This window comes from Gavia stellata, chromosome 8 (assembly GCF_030936135.1).
Source record: "Gavia stellata isolate bGavSte3 chromosome 8, bGavSte3.hap2, whole genome shotgun sequence".
Taxonomy (NCBI): Eukaryota; Metazoa; Chordata; class Aves; order Gaviiformes; family Gaviidae; genus Gavia; species Gavia stellata.
This window is the reverse complement of record NC_082601.1, coordinates 32485672-32513393: the sequence shown is the minus strand read 5'-3', so window position 1 is coordinate 32513393 and position 27722 is coordinate 32485672. Positions and strand designations below refer to the sequence as shown.

At 37.2% G+C, this 27722-nt stretch overlaps 1 protein-coding gene across 2 annotated transcripts; it reads right to left on the bottom strand.

The window, feature by feature from the left end:
* Window positions 1-470: 470 nt before the first annotated feature.
* On the bottom strand, window positions 471-27407 carry BOLL (boule homolog, RNA binding protein). Of its 2 annotated transcripts, XM_059820608.1 has the most exons (11): window positions 27390-27407; window positions 24343-24486; window positions 20368-20459; window positions 17953-18007; window positions 14932-15007; window positions 11406-11533; window positions 9346-9417; window positions 8313-8360; window positions 7087-7212; window positions 5532-5606; window positions 471-501 (listed from the first exon to the last, which is right to left on the bottom strand). In XM_059820608.1, the coding sequence occupies exons 1-11, from the start codon at window positions 27405-27407 to the stop codon at window positions 478-480; spliced, it is 858 nt and encodes a 285-aa protein (XP_059676591.1). In that variant the 3' UTR covers window positions 471-477. The 2 variants fall into 2 exon arrangements, with proteins under 2 accessions (XP_059676591.1, XP_059676592.1); XM_059820609.1 differs by lacking the exon at window positions 471-501 and having other exon boundaries at window positions 5511-5606; window positions 24343-24483.
* Window positions 27408-27722: the final 315 nt, after the last annotated feature.

The window sequence follows — 27722 nt, the reverse complement described above, 5'->3', positions numbered from 1 at the left end:
TAGGGAGAAAAGGGGAGAAAGTTGAGTTCTCAATAAAGGAATTAAACCACTTTCAGAAATAAAAAAATCATACACTGAAGTGCTGAAAATTTCCCTCACTATTGAAGGAAAACAATCCAAATACACAAAGAACTTGGGAAACTGAACTAGAAGGAAAATACTGATAGAATTAATATATACATGACTATCCAGGAATAAATGACATGAATCATATAAATTTTGTTTTCTGTAAGAGAATTATTAGGAAACTTACAAACATGCAGGAAGCAGCTAAGTAATATTGCAGACTATGCTAAAGTCTATCAGAGCATGTTTTGTTATTTACCAATTCGTAAATAGAAGGCATTTCAATGAAACAACTGACCCCAAGTTTCACAACAGGCAGCTGCTAGCTGGTATGTTGATGACGGATCTCAGCCACATGGGAAGGACTGGACAAGAAAATCAGTACAGGTAGACTAGAGCTGCCCAAATGGCTTAATAGTGAACGCTCCATAGTGTCTGTCAAGTAAAGGGAGAGAAAACATACAGATCAGAGAAAACAAAAGAAAAAAACCACTAAACTGGAATGAGAACAAACTATTAGAATAGAAAAAGAGGATATTGTAAAGAGAACATAGAAGGAAACAATGTGAGAAGCAGCATGCCATCTGCACCTTTGTATGTTAATATAAAATTAACTAATATATTTTTGGTGGAGTTTAAAAAAACCCCACCTTTTACAGGCAATAGTCCTTGCTACAGCTGGTGACAAGCCTCTTGTTAATCATATATTATGACAACTAGAAGTTTAGATTCATGTTTTTGAGACTAAGGTAACATTAAAACAAAAGGTTTATTCTCTCTCTCTCAATTTCACTGCATGTGTAAATGAAAAAAATACTTACGTATACAGAAAATATGTTGTAAGGTTTCATTTTTTTTGTTACAGATGGAACATCATACAAGAACACACAGTACTAGTATAAAATTACTATATTTCTCCCAAAATTACACCAAGACTTCCCCTTATAAAAAACACAATTTATGTATATATACTCGTATGTGTAAATATACACAAACATATACAAACACATATATATTTATGTGTATTATACACACAGAACAAATTTGATCTTATTACTCTAAACTGCAAAGAAAAATGGAGTGCGCTAAGTTCAGTTAAATTTACAGAACATTCACTACCAAAAGGCCAAGGTGTTAGCATCATGCACCATCGCGCAAACTGAATGCGTATATACATGAACTATATTACAAATTAATACCCTAAATTCTGTTTTGACATAGGAAGATCCTCCTTTGCCTTTTCAGCAATATAATTACTGCCCATATACTGTAGACTGGAAAGGCTCCAGCAAAGAATCTGTGACCTTTCTAAAAAGTTATTTTCTTACAGAAAGTAGAAAATTCAATTTTAAAGCTAGCAAAAAAGATTGTGGGGAATAGAGAACAAAGTAGTGACAAAAACCAAACACGCAAGTGAAACGGAAAACCAGGATACATTTCTATCATTGATAGGTTCTTGTTGTTAGAGTTGATTGGGTTTTCAGAAAAAAAACCCGTAAAAATACTACCTTTGTACTATTCTGTGCCTTTCCAGGGTAAACTTAAAAGAAGTACTATAGCTCTGCACTCTAATCCAGCGTGTAACACTTCTAGGTTCCAACAAATGTCAGACTTTGTCAGCTAAAACTAGTCTATTGTGAGGACAGGAGTGAAGAGTTTAGATAACCTAAGACTGATTCCCTCCTGCCCCCGCAGTTAGATGTCTAAGCTCAAATAAAAACACTTCCTCCCCTGCCCCAAGGACCTAAAAAGTCCCCTATAGGAAAAGATATTGTATGATCCCATACTGTTGATGTCAGCCAAAATATTTTGTTGTATACAGACCATGGGAAGAGTAAAAAAAACTTCTGACTGAGACTAGAACCATGCCTACCCCTTGACAGGTATACTGCAGCTGGAAAAGATGACTGAGAAGAATAAAAAACCCGAAACAAATGGATGAAACAAAACAAACCCCACCCATTTACCACGTCCACGTACCAGAACCTTTTAGACCTTTGCTCAGTTTATGTAAACTGCAACTGTGTTGCTTAGCTCCCCAGGCCTCACAGGTCTCCCTCATACACAATGTCCAACAAACATTTACCAGACCAGTGCCTCAGAACTCAAGATAACCATCCAGCAAAACAAAAATTTAACTCACAGGTATTTTTCCTAGGTCTGAAACCAGAGAACACAAATTTCAATCTTCTTCTCAAGTTTCTGCTGTTACCGTAGACTGCGGAGATCTTACTACCAAACACAACCTCATACATGTCCTCTAGGAGCATTCAAATATTGATCTCTATATTAGAGGGCAATTAAAGATCTGAAGCACTGCACAAGATTCAGCAGAGATTAAAAAAAAGTCATGCTTCCTAAAAAACAAGTGTCACCTAGCAGCCTTTGAGAATCACTGTCAACCTTATCCATTTGTATTGATGCGAAGATGAAATCACTTCCACATACTAATGAACAAAACATGCTATAATCTCCAAACAAAAACACCTTCAAGTAAATACAAAGGATCATTAGCAACACATGATCAAGGGGAGGGGATTAGTATTTTTGATTCAAACCTGATCTTAAATACCAAATTTGGATCTAAAAAATAAATTATAGTTAGAAATTGGGGAATGTATTCTTCTAATTTTCTTTTAAGACTACTGCAAATTTTGTACTAAAAAGTTACATCAACAAAATGCTATTTAAGTGGCAGAACAGAGAAAATTAAAAATCAATTAGAGAATTGCCAATACTGAAGATTCCTTTGTTAACTGCTAAATGGTTTACATGATTAATGAACTGAGTTCTCTTTATACATCCACAACAGCAATGGAAACACTTGCTTATAAAATTTGTGATTTTCTTCTTCAGTAAAGATTTAATCCCTTTTGTTCGCTCACCCCTGTGACTTCATTAAAACAGGACTGCAATGCATGCTCTGTTTTGAGCTGCATTTGAAAGCTGCAAGAAATCTACAACCGCCAAAAATATCTGGATACTGGCTGTACCCATCCTACTCTCACCATATGACTTACAGCTCCTAGTATAAAGTGTATGTTTATTCCTAATGCAATTCCTAGCGCAGTGGAGGCAATTAGCAAATTACCTTCAAGGTAAGCTCCTTATTTTAGGCATCTGCTCTCTCTTACATGGCCACTACTTGGGAATTTTCAAGCAGCAGATACATTTGTTGGGATATTTTAACAAGCCTACAGCCAGCAGGCAGTATTTTTATGCAGCTGGGGAGCAGGTGGTAATGACACAACCACTTGCTTAATACATAGCAGTCTGCTGTCAACATTTGCTCTTTTATTTTTTCCAATCATTGTTGAGTGCTCAGCCACAGTGATAGACACACTACAAGCTAATCATATTAATTACACATGTAATATATTCAAAACTTTAAGTGGGTATGTGAAGAGGTAAGGTGAAACGTGAAAAAGATAAGTAATATTCTAGAACCACTAGTTACTACTAAGCAAAGCTAACTAAGTAACTAAAAATTAAAACCTGTCAACAACTATTTGGCATTATCCTGCAATGAATAAAATTACCACAACTCAGCAAGTCTTTGTAAGGGTTTAACTGTATCTGTGAATCTACTTGAGACCTGAACAGCGCAGAGTTTCAATTATAGTTCACAGATGACTTCTGAGAAAACAGGTAAGAACGAGCAAGAAATACAGTGAAGGAATGGACAGATTAGCAATTTCATGCTCAGTTTCATCAAGTTTTACAAGTCTTACTTCCTCTATCCTATCCCAAACTTCTCGTATAGGTACGAGAGTTTGCGCAATTGCGTGACAAACTGGTCTGAGGAACCCATCCAAGTTTAAGTTATCTCTTTTTGGGTGATAGGAGTGGGGCTTCATCTTTAACTACATCAGTTTCCTGACCTGGTTTACCATAGTACCTCACAAAAACATCTACCAGCACAGGAAATGACTGGTGTGGAAAATGGAATGAATTGCTGGGTTATGCCAGCTTTGGCTCTGTGTGAAATCACTTCTACAGCTATGAATAAGCATAGGAAATTTTATCTCAGGAGATAAATAACAGTCTGAATTTACAGGTCATTTCCTACGCCACAGTAACCAAACATGGTTTTACCATGCATGCACATATTCTACTGTGAAGTAATACATTATCACTTATCACAGAGTAAACTGCTTTGCCTTTGCTATAAGGTAAAGCATGGTACTGTGGCAATTACTGGAGAGAGGAAGAGCTATCGTGCTCTAGATCTACCTTGTAACTTACTTCACACTATCTTGTTTGCATAGCCTTGGTCCTGGGAAAGATAATAAAAGTCAAGTTTCAAGGTTAAAAAGCTTGTTTCTCTATTTGATACAGTAAATATGCGCTTGGTTTTGACTCTGAGACTACTATTGCCATTTTTTTTTTTAAAGTGTTTTCATAGACTGTTAGAAAAAGGAACATAAACTGGATATTATGATCACTGTGTTACACCAACTCCCTTTTAAGTATTTCTTAAAAAGATGAGTCATTCAGGATTAGTATTCTCAAATTCTTTTTTTTTTTTTTAATTGGAGTACTTGCATTTCATTCCAAGACAACACTTAATGTTACAGCCCCCTCTACTGGAAATATTTAGTAGCTATTGTTACACAATAGTCTGGGAAAAAATTCTCTTAAAAGAAATGTAAAATAAATGAAAAAATACATATAGAAGACCACCTATAACATGGCTTTGATTCATTCGTATTTAGTCTGCCATTTGTAGTTAAGTAAGCATCTTTAACAGAAGAGTAAGTGCTGTAGTATCAGGTAAAACTAGTGATACCTTTAGTCCTTCGTTTATCAGGCAAATCTAGGCTAAATCTAGTTTAGACATTATTTCATATATTGTGTTAACAACCTTATTAATTTAGGCAAAAGGACCTTAAACTGGGACCCAAAAAACCCTACAACTTGTGTCAGGTAACATGGAAGAATCACATTTTCAAATGGCCATTCAAAATCAGAGCTACACAGAAAAAAACCCACAGGTGGCCAACCGGGACAGTTTTTCATGGTCTGTGTTCCAAAACCCCACTTCATCACAACATGAGATGCTTATCTAAGGCTGCAAGTAATGGATTCAACTTCTCAAGATCCAGAGACAGACAGACAAGGATATGTAACCGTCATTTCAAAGAACTGAATAAGGTTCACTGTTTTCTCTCAAAATATATTTTTCATTTGCGGTTTTCTTTGTATCTCAAGTTTTAAAATAACTAGTCATGGGTTTTTTTAGTTTCCTCAAATAGTTTCAAAATAAGTAACACTTATGTTCTCTGTAACAAACACGCAAGTGAAGAAAAATCTCAGTTTCTCTGCAACATTCCTGTTCTCCTTATTTATTAATTCATTAACAAAAGAGTTTTTCATCCCTGCCCCTCTTGTCTCACTGTTCCCCTTCAAGAAAGGGGACAGTAAGACTACAGTGCTTACTTTAATTATTTTAGTTTGATACTCACAGGTGCAGGCACAGCTATGGCATTCTGGGCATAAGGCTGGTGAAGTGGTGCTTGAACTCCATGATCAGAATACAGCTGGTATAAAAAAAAAATACAAAAAATGAGCTGAAAAGCTTGTTTCACAATTTTATGTTTTTACAAACCTTTCACGTGAATTTAGATTCCTTAAAACTTCAAATTGTGGGCTACGTTTATCTAAACTACTGACTTTTTAAAAAACAAAATTTCAGTATTTAAATCTATGTTTTCTACACTGTACTGAAGTTTGGTAAATTCAGTTTATCTACATCAGTGTCAAAAAGCACTTTCCTTGACAGAAGCAGCAGGCTTCTTTACTACAAATCCATTTCACTCAGCTCTAATTGGAACAGTGTTTAAATTTGTAGATTATAATACTGAAATGCAATTCCCAGCATTATTGCACTTACAAGATATTTACATACAAATAATACACAGGCTTTCCTTTGAATTATACACCATCTTCTGAATTTCCACATACTGCTTCAACATTAACAAATTATGTTCCTGTGAACTGAGAGCATGCTACTTCCAAATATTCCTTAACTAATTTCATGTTTTTTCTTAGTGCTCACAGATTTCAAATTTCTCTAAGTTGCATCTGATTTATGAAATACAAAAGGTAAAAATAACATTGATTGTAAGATTTATGATTATACAATAAATACTGAGTTTTATGCAGCTTAAAAAAAGAAACAACCCCCCAACAACCAAAGTCTTGTATTATTCAAGACCTTCACAGGGAAATTAAATTACTTAAGTGGGAAATCCTGACATACCTAAGGTGTTTGAAATACCAGTTTTGAAACTTGTAGCAATAAAATACTCTCCAACTTTTGTAAAAATACTTGATTGCTGTCCTAATGTACCATTTATTTTGGCATCCCTGTTAATTAATAATGAATTATCAAAGATGGAAAGTACCAATGAATCATAATACATTTTCATTTTTACAGTAAGTTTTTATGTAGCCAATTATTTACTGTCATTCCTAACATCCAATTATAAAGAAATGGCCTTATTGTACATAAGGAATCTCTTAAGAAACATTAGTAATGCTATACATATAGAAGGAAAAAATCATAAAGAAAAAATTTAGTCATTCAACTACTCTTAATTCATTCTGATCTTCAGAATATTTAGAAACGAGCTTCTACTTACACAGAAAAATAATTACTTCAGGAAACTGTTATGGCTTGAGTAGACTAATCCAGCATTCTGAAGAGTCTGACTCCCATTTTGTTTAAATGTTATTTTCAAACGAAACAAATCAACTAGTCGTTATATTCCTGTCTGACATACACCTGTGACTCTCTAAAATATTTCAGAATCAAAGCATCCTCCTAGAAAACTGGAAGAGATACTCTTAACTTGAGGACGACTGAAAAGATTTAACAGCAGCTGCATGGGTGTGGGGTTAAGTACAGGGAACAGTTGACATAAGTGCTCTGAACTGCCTGTGCTTAAACTAAAAGATTATGTTTTTCAATTGCAGCTAAATGCTTCAATTGTAAGTACATTTTTAAAATAAAAATACCTCAGGAACTGCAGCTTCCACTAGGAGAGGAGGAGGTATACATCCACTTTCCTGGGCAATGCCTACTGGCTGATAAATGACTTCAGATGGTTGCAGATACAAGACTGAAGGTGAAGAGGCAGGAGACTGAAATAAACCACATTATTTTCATAAATTATATAATTTATGCACTATAAATACCAAAGCTTATTTTACAGTCTTCTTTGCTACATATAAATGAAGATAAAGCTTTAAAATAAAGTGTCAAATTCATTTGTGATAACCTAAAGAAACTAAGTGAGGGGGAAGTGGGTAGAAAGGTCAGGTAGTAGAATAAAATGAAGATGTCCTTTAATGACTTACATATATATTTCAGATTTTGTTTACATTTTGGAGAGCATTGCCAGAGAAATCCTAACCTTTATAAAACTGACACTTACTCTCAAGTTCACAGAAACATAATACAGTTTAATTTTCTCTTGCAAAAATGTTACATTAAAAACCCAAGTATTTAGTTTTAAAATACCCCCCCCCAGTCTTTCTGTAATTTGGCACACGGATTTCTAAGCAGCAGACTGACATCTGTTAATAGAGTGGAACTGACCATAACTGGACAAGGCTGGCTGCTACTAAAGTAATGAGGACGCACTGTAACAGTTCAAGCTTAAGGGACTTGGTCCTCCTTTTAGCTTCAAACTCTTCAAGTTCCTTGAGTGGCAAGATTTCCATATTAAGCTCCTCTGCTACAGAGATCACAAAACTGATAAAGACTCCCCCCAAAATTACCAAGTTAGCAGTCTCAAGTTCTTTCTCCTATTTCAAGGGCCTGGGTCTAATTTCACCACACTTCTATGTCTATATGCCTCTGCTATCAATACTCCAATGAAACATCACAGTTAGAATCAGTTAATGAGCTAGTTAATACTAATTTCTGTTATCAGATAAATATGGCAGTTTTTACCTGCTTCTGAGAACTTGTTAATTTAATACAAACTTTTTGCCAGAGGGAGAAGGGAGGGGAAGATGCTTTCTTTACATCATATTTGTATTTGATGTTTCAATAAATGCTGTATTATGCCTTCTATTGTATGAGCAAGTGTTGCAAACGCATTGCTAAAATATAGCAATTAATATTTACTTCAACAGTGCTGGGAATAGTGAAAAATTTCACTGTTAAATAAATGCACCATACCTTTAAACTAGATGCAAACTAATAGTAAAATGCTGCAACTGTGAACAGTATTTACCTGTGGAACAGACCACTGCCACTGACTTGGAATACACTGTGTTGGTGCCTAAATTCACACAAAAAAAGGTGTTACTTATGTGATTAAGTGCATATGCATAAATGTACTAGTTTTAATTCTAGTATGTTGGGAATTCTATCTCAAATCTATAACCAATTCTTAATTAAAAAGTAATGTGATTTTCATAAGCCCCCAAATAATTCAGGAACATAGTTTTGTCTGCTTCCACTCAGCCTCTGACTTGGGCATTTCATAAGCTTCTAAAATACTGCAGCATCTAAGCAGCATGCCTAATTAGGAAAACGGAAGATACAAAATGCAATTAACTTTCCAATACACATTAAAAACATGGACATACTGCCTAAATCCAGTAGTAGGCCACCATGATGGTTAGGGGACTGGAGAACAGACATATTAGGATGCTGAGAGAATTGGGTTTGTTCAACCGTGAGAAGGATAAAGGTGTGAGGGCATAATTATTGCTGGCGACAACTACCTAAGGCAGGGGTGGGGCATAGATATGACCGAGCCAGATTCTCAGAGGTGTTCAGAGCATAAGAGTCAATGGACACAGACTGGAACATTGAAAATTTTGACTCGTTATGAGGAAGAAAGTCTTTTACCATGAGGAGGGTCAAATATTGGAAGAGGCTGTCCAGAAAGGTTGTGGAATCTCCATCACTGGAGATATTCAAAACTCAACTGGGCAAGTTCCTGAGAAAGCTGATCTAACCAGCCCTGCTTTGAGCAGGAGTTTGACTTAGATGATAAAAGTTAAGGATGGTTCTAAGCCAGCTGACTAGCAACACCAAAGAAAATTTTAATTTACTACATTTCCATGTAGTTAGATACCGAGAATAAATTGCATTCTAGTGAAAAGAAAGCCTCCGATGAAATTAAAGTCTGTTTTATATGACTCTTTTAAACAGTCTTTTTATTTCCTAAGAATAAACAGACCTGAGACAGTGCTGTAAATAAAACTGCATGGCTGGAAGGAATACTGGTGGTCTGAAACCCATTTTCAAACAGATACCTGATAATGGTATGTAGGAGACTGAAAAACCGGTTGAGCTACCATCATAGGTGAACTGGAAACAGAGCGTGACTTCAAAAGAAAAAAAGTTACAAGTCTTAATGCAGCAATTTCATAAGTTGTCACTCACTCCTATTAAGAAAAGTTCTGAAGTACTATAATGCTGAACCACCTCCCCTCCCTTTTGACAATGGATTTACCAAGTTTTAACTTACACTTAGATTCTTCAAAACCACTGTTTCTAAGGGCCTACATTAGAGATGAAACAAAAGTCTTTCGCATATTTACTTGGTTCTTTCCAGAAAGCACTAGGCCATCACTATTGTAGGGGTGCTAAGCCCATCCACTATCCTGACCACAGGTATATTTTCGTAAGCACTTAGGGCAATCTAAGTTGTCACTGATGTACTCCTATCCTCTCCACAGCCCCAACCCAATCTTCCCTTTTCCATTCCCTTCCTCACACCAGCCCCAGCATTCATCTGATTTGGCAGTGAGCCCGTTTAGGGAGGTAAACCAGCTAGAAACCTGCCTGCTTTTTTGGGAAGCCCAGTTTAGGGTCAGAGAAACACCAGCAAAAGAAAGCGGGGCAGAAACATACAGCACTGGTAGCAGACAACATAGGACTTTGAACTTCTAGTTCTGATTAGTTAAAGCTAGTGTGTGCAACTCCCATGTCATGAAATTCCCCCATTCCTGCAAATATTTAGGAAGGAACTGCTCCACAACTACTTTAATCCCTTTACACTGTATGAAAATGCAGAATGCAAAATGGAAAAAAGACACAATCTGCACTGTTATACATGCACAAAACACACCAGAAAGTATTAATATCTTTAATTTGATTTATGTTTTCTGTAACAACAATTTTTCAGGTTTTCTCCTTAATTTCTTTATATAGGTACTCCCCTAACGATGACAATTAAGAATATGTAATTGTAATTGCAAGGATTGTCTGCTATTTGTTTGAAACACAGTGGATCTGAGCCAGGGTACCAGAAGCAAAGTTCAGTACTAGAACACAAAAAGTATTGTTTTTTCCAACAGGTAGGATTTGAGCAAGTTCTAGACGACTATAGAGCATGAATTTCAAAAAGGCTTTCTAAAATATGTGACGCGGTGCTTATGCTTATCCTCTAAACTTGAGAAGGCGCTATGAGGCACTATATCGTACATCTGTTAGAACAGCAAACATCTTAGAACTTAAGAGAAGTGATTAAAACAGAGGTTAAATACTGAGAAAACGATTCTACAGTGCCAAAATAAACAACATTAGAGAATCTATTACTGCTCTCATCTCTGTTTTGGGGAAGTTTGTTTTTATTTATTAGTAATTCTTCTATTGAGAATATGTGAAGGGATTTTCCACTCATTTATGGAGACGGTACGTACAGTCTCCGTGAATGCTGCTTTTACAGAAATTACTAAGGATGCACCCTCTGTGTAGGTCCTGCGCCTTATGCAGACCCCATCAGTCTCACAGTCCTTCTCTCTTGTAAAAAAACTGAAGTGATTGACAACTCCTTCCTGTACTTCAAGAAATTCTGCCCAAGTTCCCCAAATCACTAAAGCCAAAAAATTGATCTATTGAATTATCTTCCTCCTAAAACAAGCATTATTTGTGAAAAAGAGTATGTGAATGACTATAAAATTACCCAATTTCACTTTTGCTTTATCTAGTGCTATGTTCTCTTTTCATCCTCAGCATAATATTTTGCAGCCAAGAACACCTCACTCATGGAGGAATAATAAATGGAGCCAATCAAGGGTCATAGGCACCAACAACTCCTTAGTAAACCACAAATTCTCCTGGGGTAGGGCCCACACTGATTCTGAACTACCCTCTCCAGTAGGTCACATCAAAGCTAAGTGCCCTGCAGAAGAATGATAAACTTAAGTAATACTTAAAAAGCCCCACAAAATAAACACACACATTTAAAAAACAAGTTAAAAAATCAAACGCAAGGCACAGCTGAAGAAACTGTAAGCAGGAGGGACTTGAAAACACTGCACTCATCCTGGTCCACAGAAAAGCATATATACAAAAAAAAATTACTTACTGGCCATGACTGCGGAACAGAAGCAACTTCAGACGTATGAAAATAAGCCACTCCATTATGGTAAATATAAGGATATCCACTTGAAGTAGTTAAGTACATTGTACCAGCTTCTGGTATTACAGTAGAACCTGGAATTAGTATTTTAAAATTTACTTACTGGCAATTTTTTTTTTTTTTTTTTTTTTTTTTTAACATGTGTAGGTCAAAAAAGAAGAAAAGATCTGATCTTCAGAGAAGCAAAACACTCAAAGGAAAGAACACGGGGCAGTGTGCCTAGTGCCATCTCAGTCCCCTCTCAAACACAAAATCACAAAAGCAGATGGTCACAGGATGTCTCCAGAGGTAGATGGGAAAGGGTGCAGAAGATGACATGCATATAAATTACTAAACACAGATAACTCCAATTACCAGCAAATATATATACATATATATTTTTAATCTTCAAATATCCAAAGGTAGCTTCACATTGTAGGATATTTTAATTGGTAACCTCCACATACTCATATTTAGCTGAAACAGGATCCAACCGCTAAAAACAACAGAATGATTTCGTTACAAGGTGCAGCCTGGTTTCTCAACACACAAAGACTGTCTTTATGTGATGGCACATTGCCCAGCAAAAGTAAAAACTAATATCTAAGATGTCAGGAACAGGGACACTTCTCAGCAATCCTGCCGCTACAGCAGAGGCTATAAATGAGCATGGTCTGATCCCAGAGCAGAGTTCCATCTACACAACCCTCTAACAGGTACTGACAGCAAACATTATTCAAATAAAGGGATATCTATCCCTTTGCAGAAGTTGTTTATCTTTTTCAAACACTGCCTTTGAGATCACCTAGGCTTGATTTCTGTCTGCATTTTGGGGGGCATGGGACAGGACTTCATGTTTCTCTAGAACTTTATGTCAAACATGAAGACCAGTTTCAGTTCCAAATATAAAAAGACTTCTGTAAAAAAAAGGGAAAAATTATTTCTGTAACTGAAATTGAAATCACATTAAGTGGTAACATAGCATGGAAAAACTCAGAAAGAACACAATATAAAGAAGATCACTGAGCAAGTTTTAGTTTTTCATTTCCCTTGCAAAGGTAAGTGCCACGAGGAAGTGCCATTTTAGGGACAGACACAACACTGAAGAGATTACTAGAATGCTAAGTGGAGGACCAAGAAGAGTCCCGCAATAATTCAAGGGCCTTTACCAATTGCAGGAGTTCGACTAACTCCTAGATAAGTCTAAAGACACTTGGATACAATTAAGCTGAAACTATCCATAGACAGGTCAGGCTAAGATGGTTGTTAGGACAGTGTTAAACAGACCATAGAAAAATTAGAGGCTACTTTAGCTCCAGTAAGCAATCTAGAATAGTAGTTACTGATGTCTCAAATGAGGAAACCAACAGGATCCCATGGCCAACAATCCTGTCCACTTCACTAACCATCAAGTACATTGCACAGAACCTTCCACCATTGGAGTATGTCTCTTCCAAAGGAAAAGGAAATACTCTCCATCAAACCCAGCAAACTTGCTGTGACAGGAAAAAAAACAAACGAACAAAAAACTTGGGAGAGGTATAGCTATCTGAAATTTTTCCAGCCCACAACAATTCATCAATTTTCTTCCAGCTGTTTATGTTTGGTCTCTACTTCTCAGCTTATAGAATGCCCATTTTCTCAATACCTGGTGCTGGGGAAAAGCAAACTGAGTGGTCCTCCCAGTATGTTCAAAGTTCTTAGGCAAAAAAGGTCCTACGATGGCAGAAGAGCTAAAAATTGTTTCACTTAATAGTAGGGAAGACAGGTACTAAATTACAGGTAGGCTGAAGAGGACAGGGATAAATGGGTTCTTTCTTCAATTCTGCTAAGTGTAATAGAACCACAGCCCTACAGTGATACTGCGAGTCTAGGTTTTATGGATTCATGAACCTCAGGATAAGCTGAGGACAAAGTATCCTAGTGACTAAGGTTGGTAGGCTGAGCATGAGAGCAGAAACACTAAAATCAGATCCTAAGGTATGTCCCTAGATGTCAACATGATCTTGTATCACAGACCTATCCTAGGCCTGAGGAGGAAGTGGCAGAGTCAAACAGGGCCACAAACAGATCTCAAAAGGACACAGCAGCTTTCCTCAAAAATTGTTTTTGAGGTTTTTTTTTTTCCTCTGTTACCCCAGGTCTCAGAATTAAAGAGAGATACCCCTCTTCTATCAATACACACATTCAGCACAAGAGTCAGAGGAAGGAAGCACCACAAGTCAGGCAGTGCAGCTAAGAAAGTCCAAATTAAAGACGGAAAGAGAAATAAAGCACAGCAAAAAAAAAAGCACATAACCCCTTGACTGAGCAAAGATCATGCTGAATAATTTCTAAAGCAAAGTTGGAACAAAGTATTCCATTCCTGCACACTTACAAGGGAGGACATACCTATACATGAGGGGAGGAAGAGAGGGAAGTCTGTCTGCAGAACGTGTGTCTGCACCAACAGCGTTAGCGTACGTATCAACTACTTCTAATCCATAATGTGACAGTAACAACTGAAGAAAGCTTTAGAGTTGAACTAAAATTCTCTGTATTGTCCTCAGACAGAAGATGAGCAAAAGTTTTTCTCCTTCTTCCAAAAGGTACCATAGGACAAATACTGAAGGAAAGTTACAAAAGTATACTTCATTCCCTGCTGCACTTATAAAAGGAATGTATTTTTCATCTCTGACACCTAGCCCTTACTGAGGAATAACAAAACAGCATGCCCTGCTATGCAAAACACTGACAGATCCTGTCTTAAAAGTTGGTGATTTATATCCTACATTTCCAGAAGTGTATTATAGAAATAAAACAGCCCCTGGCAGAAGGGGAGGGCATCTTCTCTAGAAAAAAACCTGTCTTCTGTCTCCCCCAGAAGAACATTGTAACAGCGTACTTGCTCAAGATAAAGAAGCCATCCGACAAAAAAAAACAAACCAAGAAAACCAAAAACAACTTATCAATACTCGTCCTACGTAAGTGTTCAGTCTAAATAGTTCGTTGCTAAAGAAGAAACATACAGCATCCATTGCATTATCTTACAGCAAAGAACTCTTAAGAAATGAAAGGTGACTGCAACCACCCCTTCCTTATGGTTTCTATCAAAGAAAGCAAGATGCAACAGTCCTGATGGATTGTGCTAATATAAATACTTCACTAACAACCCAACCAACCAGCACAGCCTCCTTTATCCCATAGAATCTGAGGACAGTCTAAGTGTTTAGATTTGAAGTTCCGCCTGGCAACTTAGAGAAATTTCCATTCAGTTTGTTCCTAGATAATCTTTTCCAAGAAAGTAAATAACATATTAGAGATAAAAGAACGAAAGATCATAAATCTGTTTATTTGGACATTTCCACTGGCATGCATTTACTTCCACTGCAAACCATTCTGAGAGTATTCCACACACAGCATTAATACAGTGCATGACCAGGCACATCTTGGTTAAAAAATTACATTCATAGTGACACTTACATAATATACAAATGTAAATAGAAATACATACGAGGACTCCGCATTTGTTGTTTTCTTATTGCTGGACCAATATTCAATTTTTTATCCTTATAATTAAGTTTTTTAGCCTAGAATTAAAGGAAAAAAAGGACATTCAGTATGCATATTTTCTACACATATTTAGGCATCCAAGAAGTAAAAGTCAGTAGACAAGGCATTTAAGTTTTACCCTCCCCTGCATTTTATTTACAGTGCACCTCAGAAAACCCAAAAGCTATACTAATTCCTTTTCAGTCTAACCTTAGACTTCACATAGACAAAATCAATTACTCGTAATTTCAAGTATTACTTACTTCTCATGGAGCCTCTTGACTAACAACTAATACCTGTAATTGTCAGCACATTTTTTTTTAGTTTTACCTTCCTTATGTATTTACTGCTTTTATAAAAGTACATGCGTACACAAACTGACAATTTCAAGTATAAAGATTAAATTTTTTTCACGATAATGACATTACCTTACCAAAGATGACAGGAACAAGTAAGTCTATGAAAATGGTTGTATTATAAGGGCTGAATGTAAAAAATCCCCATAGTCACTCAGGACTGACTGAAAACTTCTTTATATCCAGGCTAACAAAACATAAAAGCACACTAAACCAGATATCCTAGCAAGGCTAAACTACTGCAGAAAAAAATTTTAATTAAAAAAAAATGCTAGATAAATGTAAAGCTACATTGTCTTCCAACTGTTTTGCTTACAACAGAAAGTGAGCACCAGGTCCATCAGGTAAATTAAAGCTTTGCCTTTGTTTTTAAATTGACACAGAACTCACTACTTGTTAATATAATGGAAAGGAATAGGGTAAACCAACCATTTTTTTAGTTGTCAGCGTCTATTTAATGCTGCTTTGTAAAACCTGAACCGGTTCTGAAGGCCTGGTTCCCTGAACAGTTATGTAGGGGCGAATGTGCACTAAACATTACCACTTACACCACAAAGTCTCCAGTTTTCAGAGCTGTTAACTTCTCCAGTAAGGAGATAATTACTTCTTGAAGAGGAACATAGAAAGAAATACAGTTCTAAATCACATTCAACAGAAGGACAACAGTTAGGTAATCAATAGATTTTCTTCATTTGAGCCCAGTTTAGCAAAATACTTGAACACCTGTACATAATGCTAAGTCCCACCTCTCAGACTTATAGTTAGGAAGAGGCTGAACTATTTTATTGAATCTGGGACTTCATGAACAAGTATTAATTATGGCAAACATACCTACCTAGCCTATTAAACACAGAGCAACTCCTAGAAAACAGATGCGCATTTCACTCAAACAGCATTCCAACACAGACAACAGGAAGATGATTCTTCCCAATGCAATGTATTTCATTGATGTGATCCATCAGAATTTAGACTTTTTTATACACAACCTTCACAGTTAAGAGAAACATCTCGTCTGTATGGACTTCTTCAAAGCATTTAATACAGCACTGCATGCAAAGTTACTCATTATGCTACATAAAGTGAAGACTAATAGGAAAAACTGTGGTGAATAAAAAATTACTTCAGAAAGATGGGAAGAGGTACCATTAATAGTAATAGCATATGACCGGAAAGAGGATCCTGGTGAAACTCCTCAAGGTCTGTTCTCGATACTAATGCAATTTTATACTTTCAAAGACTGCAACATAGAAAAAGAAATTTCTGGAGACATAACTCATGATAGAAAAGTAGGATACAAAAAAACCCAAAACCCACCAGTGCAAAGGATGATCAGAATGTCACATAAAAGAGAGGAAATTCAAGAGTACAAAATGAAAAACATAATTCCTTTCATACATAAATTATTAAAGCCTAGAAACTCTCAGCTTAAGATGTCTGAGAAAGACCTAGATGCTAATTGATCTTAAGATGAATATGAGATAGCAGTATGATGCAAAGATGAAAAAGGTGATAGAATTGTAGGACATCTAAATTAAAGCACTTAAAGTAGACAAAAAGTATTAGTATCATTGAATGAGACACCAGTGAGACTTCACATGGAGCAGCCTTTCAGTTACAATAGAGGCAAAAGTCCTAAGCCATTTTCACAATGGTACTCAGTACCACTACTATTCTTTTAGTTCACAGAAATAAAACAATAAAAAAAAAAAAACACAGGGGAAGAAAAGTAGCTGACTCAAGAAGCTCCCGTCTGTATACTGTTCTGGCTCCACATACCGTATTTTTTGCAAACACTCTGAAAGTTTCTTTGAAAATGTCCCAGCTCTTATTTTGAATTTTAATACATGCATTTCCAACAAAGGCTTAGTATTTCAACATTTTAACCAGCTTTATATCTGGGAGAAGGCAATTTGCAAGCCTTGGAAACTATTTCTGGCTTTTCCCCCGCCCCGTACGCAGATACCTTCACATGTATGAATAGATCCTGACCGACAGATCTCTCCAATACATTCCAACCAGAACATGGAGCACATATTAAAAAACCAAAAAACAAACTGAAGAGCTAACATACAGCTGACAAGCTATCCATGTCTCAAGGGAGGTTCTACAAGGAGCGTCAAGACAGTAACGTAGCTAAGAGGGGAAGCAACAATTACATGACATAAAATGAGCTTCATTGTTTTAAGACTTTCAGTGAATCTAATTATTCCTGAAAATAATTACGTCAGCTCTTGACAATCAAACATGTCAGAATAAAAGACAGCAGTTATCTTTCCTGACTCCCCACAAAATCTTGACAGCAATGGATTTTTTAGTAAAGCAAATGAAAGCAATTGTGAAGAATAGTCTTCATAGCTCTATACGTACTATAGACCACATGCAGACTAAGAAAGTAAAGACTGTATGTCAAAGTCAAGAGCTCCACTATGAACTGGCAACTAACTCCCTTCTCTAGTTCCAGAAGATACCAGTATAAATCTTGTCTTAGATCTTTTCAAGCCATCTTCTTAGCTATGCAGACCAAACTTGGCAAACAGAAGAGGACCAGACAACCCAGGCTACTTGGTATCTAATATGAAATGAAGTATTTCATTTAACAGATAACCATAATGTGGACCATCACTTACCTCTTGCAAAATCTTCTGTGCATCTTCCTGGGTTTCAAAAGTAACGAAGCCATACCTAAATAAAAATTAGAGAAGCTAAGCCTCTGAAGTTCATATTTACATACAATGCACATTATTACTTCATATATAGTACAAATGACATTAAAAGGTAAACAAATGCAAAAATAAAATCGGACATAGAAATAAAGATTGCAGTAACAACTGTAATCTTAATTTAACATCCTTGTTATAGTCTACTTACTAATATATAAGGACATCATCATATATTACTGTTTCGATGCAGTGAATGAGTAGCCCAAGTAGAAAGCTATAAAAAACTCTCTATTGTCCTTATTACTCAGTGTACGTCTTTAGTTCCTTCATTTCTATTAAACAAAGAGATTTTGATCTGAAGCTCTCACTCGTTATGGGTGCCTAACATGAGACACCTGGGATTTTTTTTTTTTAATACTGTACTTCATAGCACAGCTCCCACCTACTTCAGCAACTGTGAATGCTCCACACTTCCACAAGCACTATCCAGTATACTAAACTGAGTTCTCAGAAAAAGCAGCAATGCAAAGATAGTGCTTGTCTGTGAATTATTCTTGTCATTCTTGACGTGACTAGCATTAAAAAATAAGTTCTGTGGTGATGAAGGATGAAGTATTCTCATACTTCGTGACACAGTATGCCTTTTTCACCATACCTCTTCTAACTGCTGCAACAAATCAAATGGGCTTTCTACACAGGACTCCTGCTGTACCAAAACCCCTCAATTCATTCTCAGAGAAATCTAGGCCACTGCATGTGGCACTGCCTGTGCGGAAGTATCTGGTCTTATAATTAAAATCTATACAACAACATATACATATGAAAAAATGTTTTGTTTTTTCCAAAATTAACTTCAACCTTCTGAATACTGACAAATCTTTACTTGAAATCTTTTAGTAGTTTTGTATGCATAACTTCTTAGGTTCATGGCTCATTTCTCAGGGTCATATTTCAGAAGATACCAAGAAGGCCTCTGTCATTCCAGCCAGCAGATCAAATTTTTCAATATAACATATCATTCTTTGTGAGCATTTCCGTAGTTATTGAAGTACAGAGGTCCAGTAAGTCTCTGACCAGCTATACTTTTAAATCTGTGGGCTTTTCCTGTATTGTCTTCTCTAAACAAATTTGGAAACATCTCCAAGTTCAAAGAACACAGACACTATTTTCCTAGCTTGGGACCTTACCTACAGAGACTTTTCATTCTACGTGCTATCAGGACAATAAACTAATAGATATAATCAATTACACAAACTCGTAAGTTTCTTAAATCACTTGTCAATGAGAAGCAATGAAGCCTGTGCTTGAATTTCAACAGACATCCCAACACCATTTAAAGTAATTATTTTCCAACACATTTACTGTGAGACATATGCTGGCAATCACAACTGCACAGTAACTGGATATTCTTAGGTTATTGTATTGTATGGACACATATACTGCCAGTCTCAGTTATTTCTTGGAATTCAGTAAGAGACTAAGAAGCTTGGTGACAGATCTGGGACCAGGACCAAGTCCAACATGCCATGCAGATATATGTATTCTCTGCTAAGACCTGCAGCTCAGTGTGTAATTTGCTGATATGTTAAGTGCTGACAGCATTAAAATTATGAGATTCAGACACCACTGGCTTACTGCTGAGAAGAGAACTTCTGACCAAAGTGGACTTTAAGTGAACTTTACAGGTACAAATTCTCGTGCACATTTCATTTTGCTTCAGCCCTCTTTCCACCCTTCTGTGGCAGTACAGTTCCCTAGCTTATTTCCTTCACCATCCTTGGGGTTCTAGCAATAACTTTACTACCCAGTCTTAATCTTTCTCCAGATCTGCTCTTTGGCATTTCTCTTATTGTTGACTTCCAGTCTTAGTCCCCTTTTCTGCAATCATGATTCATTTTTTCTCTCCTATGTTCTTGTTCCAAAAATCTTCACACAAAATCTCAGTTATTGCCATGCACTCCAGCACAATCAAGTGTATCTCACCTCTTCCTCCATTCTTAGGCTCCTTTCCACACTGGCTTTCAGTGGCAGAAATATTTATGTTTAATAACTAAATTACCTTTTTAGGATTATCTACTTAAATTATTATTGTAACAAAAAAACCAGAAAGGACTACTGATTTTTTCCTACTTGCACACAGCTTCATCTTATATTATAGTAACACGACTAAAGAGTTTTACAGTTATGGAATTTACAAAGACATTTATATGTAGCTACTAAAGGGCAAGAGCAGATTTTCACATACATGGAATAACTGGGAACGTCAATGACATAAATTTAATAATATTCCGAGCTATGAAAATCATAGTAAGTTTTACTATAGTCAGTCAGTTTTCTGTTATATTTTCAATTCCCACAACATGCTTATTCTACTATACTAACCCCTTTGATACTCCAGCTCTGTCATTTACTATCTTCACTTCTTTCACACTGCCATACTGAGCAAAAAACTTCCTCAGATCATTTTCATTAGTCTAGTGCGGTATATTAAGAGGGGGAGGGGAGAAAAAAAGAAAAGTTAGTTTGCATAGTTATTCAATGAATATTTACCATAATACTTTTAACGGCTATACTTTGGATGTCTGCTACAAACTAATTATAACCCTGTATAGGAAGAGAATAGAGTGAGCATGTATGAGCCTCACAGCAAGAAGAGAGCACCCTTATTTGATTACTGCATTTTCATATTCAGCAATAATACTAGAAAGCCACTAAAATATTAAAATTCCTCTTTTAGTGGATTTACGTAACAACTGTCCCTTTACAGGCAAGACCACTGAAGCAGGTTTATTCAATCTGAATTCTAGTTTCTGTAAATTATGTACTAGAGGACTGTTTATAATATGAAACATCAGTGCAACATTTTCAAACTTCAAAATTGCACAGTATGTAGGCTTTCATAAAGGATATGCATAGGTCACATGAAAAAAAATCCCCACTAAACCACAGTGACTATGATCCCTCTTTCTAAAGTATATTTAATGTAAGACTCTGCAAATACGTATAGGCACACCACAGGAACTCCCCATTACAAATTAAGTAATAAAAGGACCTTTTAATGGAGAATGGTCTAAATCCACTTGGAGGAAACTGTTCCCTTCTGAGTATGCATGGAGGAAGACAAGTTCCTAATGTAAAGGCACACCTAAGCTGTGTGAACACTTCTCTACCTTCTATGAATCAGTTTGCTTTTACAATGTAAGCATATATCAAATATGGTGCCCTAGACACACATCTCAGATTTTAAAGTTTTGTTCTACATGGTCCATAGTTAATACTATACTCAATGCTGAAAGAAGTATGCTTATATGCATGGATCTCCATATGCTTCAAGTAACTTCTGTATTCATCTATACTTTTCATTATTTTGAAGACGTGTATCAAAAGTATATTTTACCTCTAAGTGAATGACTTACTGTCTTTAACTGTACATACACAATTTAGTAAATCTCCTCCTGCACACCAAATGCTTATCTACCTCATCTAAGTTTGAGAAGCAAAAAGAACTTAAAAGAAACAAAACCCAATTTAAGCAACTTTCGTAACTGGAAAGAATATGAAATTAATGCTCTTTTTGAATAATTCTACCCTCCAGACACATTTTACGAAACCAAGTAATGTACCTTCCTTGCTACAACCTCCAAGTCCAGCAGAGAGCAATGACGGTAGAAGACCACTTTATCTCCCCCACTAATCCAAGTATTCAGGCATTAAAATATTAGACCGCTTTATCTCCCCCACTAATCCAAGTATTCAGGCATTAAAATATTAGAAAGTACTCAGTTGCTCCGAAAGTGTGAGGAATAAAAACACATACAAGTGCACTGAACAGGCATGAAATACTTCAACGTTTTATTAAAGCTCAGAAATTGTGTCCTCTCCTTGGAAACTGCCTGCACTGGTTCTTAAGAAACTACCCACCATGGAAAGGTTAAAAAATTCCTGACTGGAGTCCAGAACCACCCTCTTGAATATACGATCATGCTTTACGCCTGAACAGAAGCGTGAAAGCCTGTGTACATTGGAAAACAGATACAGCTAAACAACTGATAGCTTGTATAAAACAATTCTACAGCATATGCTAAAGTGTTCTCACATTCTTGAGTAACGAAAAGCATGTACAAAGTACAAAAGACTCATAGTGGAGATTTTTCTTTCCCTTAAAATTTTCTCCAATGAACACTGAAATGTATCTGCTTAGAAATGAAAGGCCTATAGAGAAAAGCTCTCATTTCTGGAAGATTGTTTTTTTTTATCTCCACACGTTACATGCAGCTCACCTGCTTCACAAAGCTGAGAAAAAGAACCTATAACAAAGTAGTTGAAGGCTAAAATACGCCAAGAAATGACCGAAGAGCCCTTAAGATCGATCAGTCCCAAAAGTGTCATTCAAAACCTCAAGGACATGAAGCATGGCTACACAAGACTATGAACTCGGAAAGTCAAAGGTTTATCTGCAGAGCAGTGTATTAAAGGGGAATAAGAAGGAAACAGTATTCTAAGATTCACAGTGAAATTTGCAAGTATCTGGACAAATGTGGTGTCTAGAAGCTTGCCAGAAACATATTCAGGACTTGCCTTTTCCTGCTCATGACAGGACAAAGGCACTTGTCAGTTTCTTAAGAAAGGCTAGTGTTAAGCCTTCACCTATGTCAAAAGATACACAACATACACACTGAAGAAAGAGCTCTTCAGACCAACGTGAAAATGTGCCCAACTGTAACTCCTCTTACTGAATTCTTTCTCTAAATTTGAGGCCAGATGCTTCCTCTTACAAATAGGAATCACCGCTATGCTGACAGACCCACTGGAAGTGTCTGGCAAAATTATAAAAGCTTGCTGAAAAGCAAATAATTTTGTTGATTACCTGTCTCCTTTTTTCACAAAAATAAATAGCTTTCTTACCCCCCAAGTTGACTTGATTAAGACCTTTAGGGGGGAAAAAACACAACAAAAACCAATGCTTTTTGCCGTAAGATTCCCAATAGAAAACAATTCAAGACTGACACATGTATCCTGTGATTTGAAATTTATGATATGAAATTTAAGGCTCTACTTCATATCAAGAGTCAAAGTAAATGGAAGAGTGGCTAAAATGCCTACAGAGGTTTCGTCCCTTCTATTTCCTTTCCCAATGAAATCGATCTTCTTTATGCCTATAGATACAAATACACTTAATTCCTTTGTTGTTGAAATTAAGATTTGTAATAGATTTTGACCTATCAGGAACAGAACCAAAAAGTGAAGAGACCCTTCAAAATGAACAATAAATATTACAATTAACAAGCATATTGAGATGTTATGCCGAAAAGTGTTTTAACCTTTGAAATTGCAGTGAAGAAGGAACAGAGTGAGACAAGTCTTTTTACAGCTCTAGTTATTTGCTTACTATTAATGCAAAAAGCTACCGTGCCTCTTTGCTAAAGCTCAAACAACATCTCTTGAATTGTGAACACCTCCATTTGAATTATCTCAGCCAAATGAGCTGGAAGATCCTGGAATTTCTTGCATTATCCAGAATAGCCTGAGTGAGTTGTCTTTCTTCCCCCTCTTCATCTGAGTCAGTGCTCAAAAGGTCCTCAGCCTAGGAGGCTGTTGGTGGGAACAAAGAAACAGCTAAGCAGACCAACAATGTTTCACAGAAGTCGACGACTTAACTTATTATCTAAAGTGGTAAGAAAGAAAAATGAGAGCAGATGGTATAAAGGCCTGGTGCACATCTCACTACAAATGTTCAAAGTGACTGAACAATGCAAGAATGGTTCAATATTCACTGCTATTTGAGGTTTTTAGGGCATATGCAAAGGCACAAGCATTCGAAGAATTAAGATCAGTACTGCAAATTGCCCAGAGAAGCTTTAAGACTTGTTTTAAAACAAACACCTGCTTTTAATAAAACTACTATGGTGAAGAATACATGCGCTGTAGCTCCTTCTCTGTATGAACTGGAAGAAAAGCGCTAGAGGAACTAAAGCTACTGACATTTGCTCTGTTTGCAATCTTCAACATTGTGTTTATGATTTATTAAATTACACTAAGTGTTATCCATAATAAAAAAACTTCTACATATATTTCCTACCATAAGCTCTGCTGATTACAAAAGGCACCTCCTTTGAAGAGAAAATTCTACAGAACCAGTATGTCAAAAGCTTCTAGCAGCTAGGTGCACAAAAAGTCAACTTTGTAGTACAGTTATGTAAATCAAGGCTTAAAGCTTTATTCTCTACTGTCGATTTGAACATCATAGTGAAGGGCACTTACCACCTAAACACACATATGACTGCATCTCACTTTTTTCCCTACTGATTTTTATAGGGTTATAAATTATCATTTAGTAGTAAAATTAGAAAAAAATACCTTAAAGTCAATTCCTCCTACAAAGATGCGATTTGGAGTAACTGTTCCAAACCTTGGAGCACTGGTCAGATTATTTAATGGCACTGGTGACACAGTGTTGGGAGATGAAGATAGAGAGTCTGTTTGCGTCTGATTTGTGGTCTGCTGATTGAAAGAAAGTATTTGAAAATATGTTCAGTATTTTACATGTTACAAGCTATTGAATAAAAAGATTCTCAACAGAAAATACATACAGAATTTTTTGGGAGGCAGAGCACATGCTGAACAACTGAACATTAACCACATATTTTTATTCAGAATGCAACTCAGCAAAGTATTTAAACATAAGCTTAGTTTTAAGCAATTAAGTAACTAAGTGAATATATTATGGTCTGAAGTTTGACTTTTATTTTAACACCTTTCTGAATTAGATATTTAGGGCCTAATCCCCCAGTCTTAGTTCTTCTGTTTGCACAGCAGCCTGCTGTATGAATCCCAAGTCATTAATTCTACTTTAGAGATTAATTTATATCTATTAGAAGCCCTTTATTTTAAGCCTATACAGAAAGGACCTTTTCAACTCAACCTGCACTCTCACACACATCTACAAAATTCTGCGCTCTGCAACAGCTTCTGCTTGATTTTCCAAGTGCCGAGCACCCGTAATTCCACCACATAAAATCAACAAGCTCATTTCAACTGATGAGAACAGCACTTGAATTTTGAGTCTTTTAATTCAACACTGTCTTGGCCTACAAACACAGTGCACAGTGATCCTAACAAATTCTCTCTGCAAAGATAGAACCAGATTGCTCTTGCCCCAGTAACGGAAAGAAACGCAGTACAGTAGGAACCTTCACAGAAACCATGATTTAGTGAAGTCTGCGTGATGTTTTAACTTCCACCATGCTTACACCTGTGAATTGTGAAACAATACCAGCTTGCATTTCATTGGAAACCCTTTACAGAACAAAGTAATACTGCCTTACATAGTCAACTCTAACCGTGTGATGATAGCTGTAAAGCAGCCATGTAGTACTGTCACCAACTTCTCTAATAGAAGTTGCAGTAAAGGCTTCAAGGTCATTTTTGCTGTGTTGTTTTTTCTTTTCCCCACAACTAAAGTTTACTGAAACCAACCCTGGGCTACAGTGCCCTGATAGTATCACTAAGGAAGGAGCCCAAAGTCAAAGACAAGCAGCTGCCGCAGGCTGCAGTTAAGACAAGACTAATAAAAAGCGAAGTAGGAATCTAGGGGTATCAACCTCCAACCTTTCTTCTGAAAGGACTTCAAGAGAAACGTATTTTTTCTTATCATTGTGCAACCCCTAGAATTTGTAGTGAGGACTGACAAAACACATGCAAGCATATTTTAAAAACAGAAAGCTACTGCATCTAGTAAAATTCTTTCGCTTCTTGTGGTATCCGTATCTTTTAGCCTCTCAAAAACTAGAGCTGAAAATGAAGTGCTCTTAAACAGTTCTACTCACAGAAACCCCCTTTCATTTACACTGTGTTTTACTTTCTGATTTTGCTTCTCTCACTCACAGGACAGTATTTCATCCACATGAATGGCATTTTCTTATCTCTGCCTTTAAGCATCTCCGGATAATAACAAATCACTTACCTTTGGGAGAACACACAAAAAATGAAGGCTGACAGTTAAAGTGCAGTGAGAAACAGAAGATCAATAATGAAGATGAATGTTAGGAAAAACGTTGTCTTTTCAATTGCCCTGCAAGCCTTTTAGGATAATTTGGTATTTCCTTAGCTACCTGAGAATTAGCCCTATTAATTCTGAGTAATAGGTTAATGCCGTTGGTTTTGGATACATTCAAGACAATAAATCCAGCTTAGTCCACACCTTTTTAGTTTTAGTGAACACAAAAATCCTTTCCAAATTAACTAAAATATACACTTTTGGGGCAGAGGAAAAACCCAAGTCTTTAACCTGATCTATTCGGGAGAAAGTATGCATTCCTCCTACTAGGAATACTACCCTAGAGTAGTGCCTAACCTGAAAAAAAAACCCAACCACTTACAGACAAGGAACAATTGTAATCTCTACATTCCCAAAGGCTTTAGAAGAAGGAACTTTTTCTGCTGATAACAACTTTTTAAGAAAGTAACCTGTTTCATCGTCCTTCATCTCTCACACCAAATACAATATTCTACTTGTATAATCATCTGGCAATTGTGTACAGCGCTAAAATATCTGTATTTAACTATAAAGTAACAATTGACACCACAGCCAAAACGTATTCCTTACCTCAAGATCTCAAATTTCATTTTCTCCACACAAGTTTTAAGAGTTGTTAACTCTTATTAAAAAAACCCAAAAACCAATAAACCCAAACTCCAAATGGAAGTGAGGAATTTAACACATCACTTGTGAATTCCCACTACAGTAACCCCCTAAGAATTTTAAAACATTAAAATCTGTATTCTGATAGCTATCTCAAACATCGTTTCCTCTTTTTAATGAGTGTAGCAGTAAGAAAACAGTATTAAAAAAGATCTATGTGCTAACAGCATGCCACTTGCCTAATCATTTGTGTTTCTACAGTGTTTTAAAACTCACTTTTTATCTTTTTTTTCCCCCAAACACTATGGATGTATACTCATCAGTATTTTTATGGGTTGTTTAGCATGCTTGACAAATGCTCTTTACCAAAATAAATCCTTATGTTGAGCACATCCACAGCGGGACACCCAAACACTACGAAGGCCTGGTGATTGATTAATCCCACCTTACTCCCTCAACAACCCCCTTTCTACAGTCCGTATCCTCTGATCAGAAACTGGACACCCATCTTTCCCAGGTACCATGTACCGCTGTGGACCCGAGGTATGGGGAGCGGTTTACCAGTACTTGAAGCCACCCCAGAGCGCCGCACCACAGAGGAAATGGCGGCATCCCGCGGGGGTGGGGACAGGGCCGCAACTGCCGCCGCTAGCGAGGGGCGCTTTGGCGGGAAGGCTGCGCTTCGACCCCCGCCGCCGCTCCCTGCCCTCTCGCCGGAGCGGCTCCCTGGGAAGCAACTTCGTCAGCCGGCCGGGCTCCTCACCGCGCTGTCGGGCTCCATCTGTCCGTCGTCGCCGCCGCCTCAACCCCGCACGTGTCGCGCTCCTCGGCTCCGCCTCGTGCCCGGCCGACGAGCGCCAGCAGCGAGAAGGCTGCAACGGGCGGGGGAAGGCGCAGCCCGGCGGTTAGCGCTGCGGGCAGGGGCAGCACTGAGGGGGGGAAGCGGGCAGGGGTCGGTGACGGAGGGGACGCCGAGGAGGGACAGAGCAGCCCTTCCTCGCCCCAGCGCCCGCGCAGGCCCCCGCCCAGAAAGCAGACGCCTCCGCCGAGTCCTGCTCCCCCGCAGCGGCGGTGAGCTCCGAAGAGGTGCCGCTGA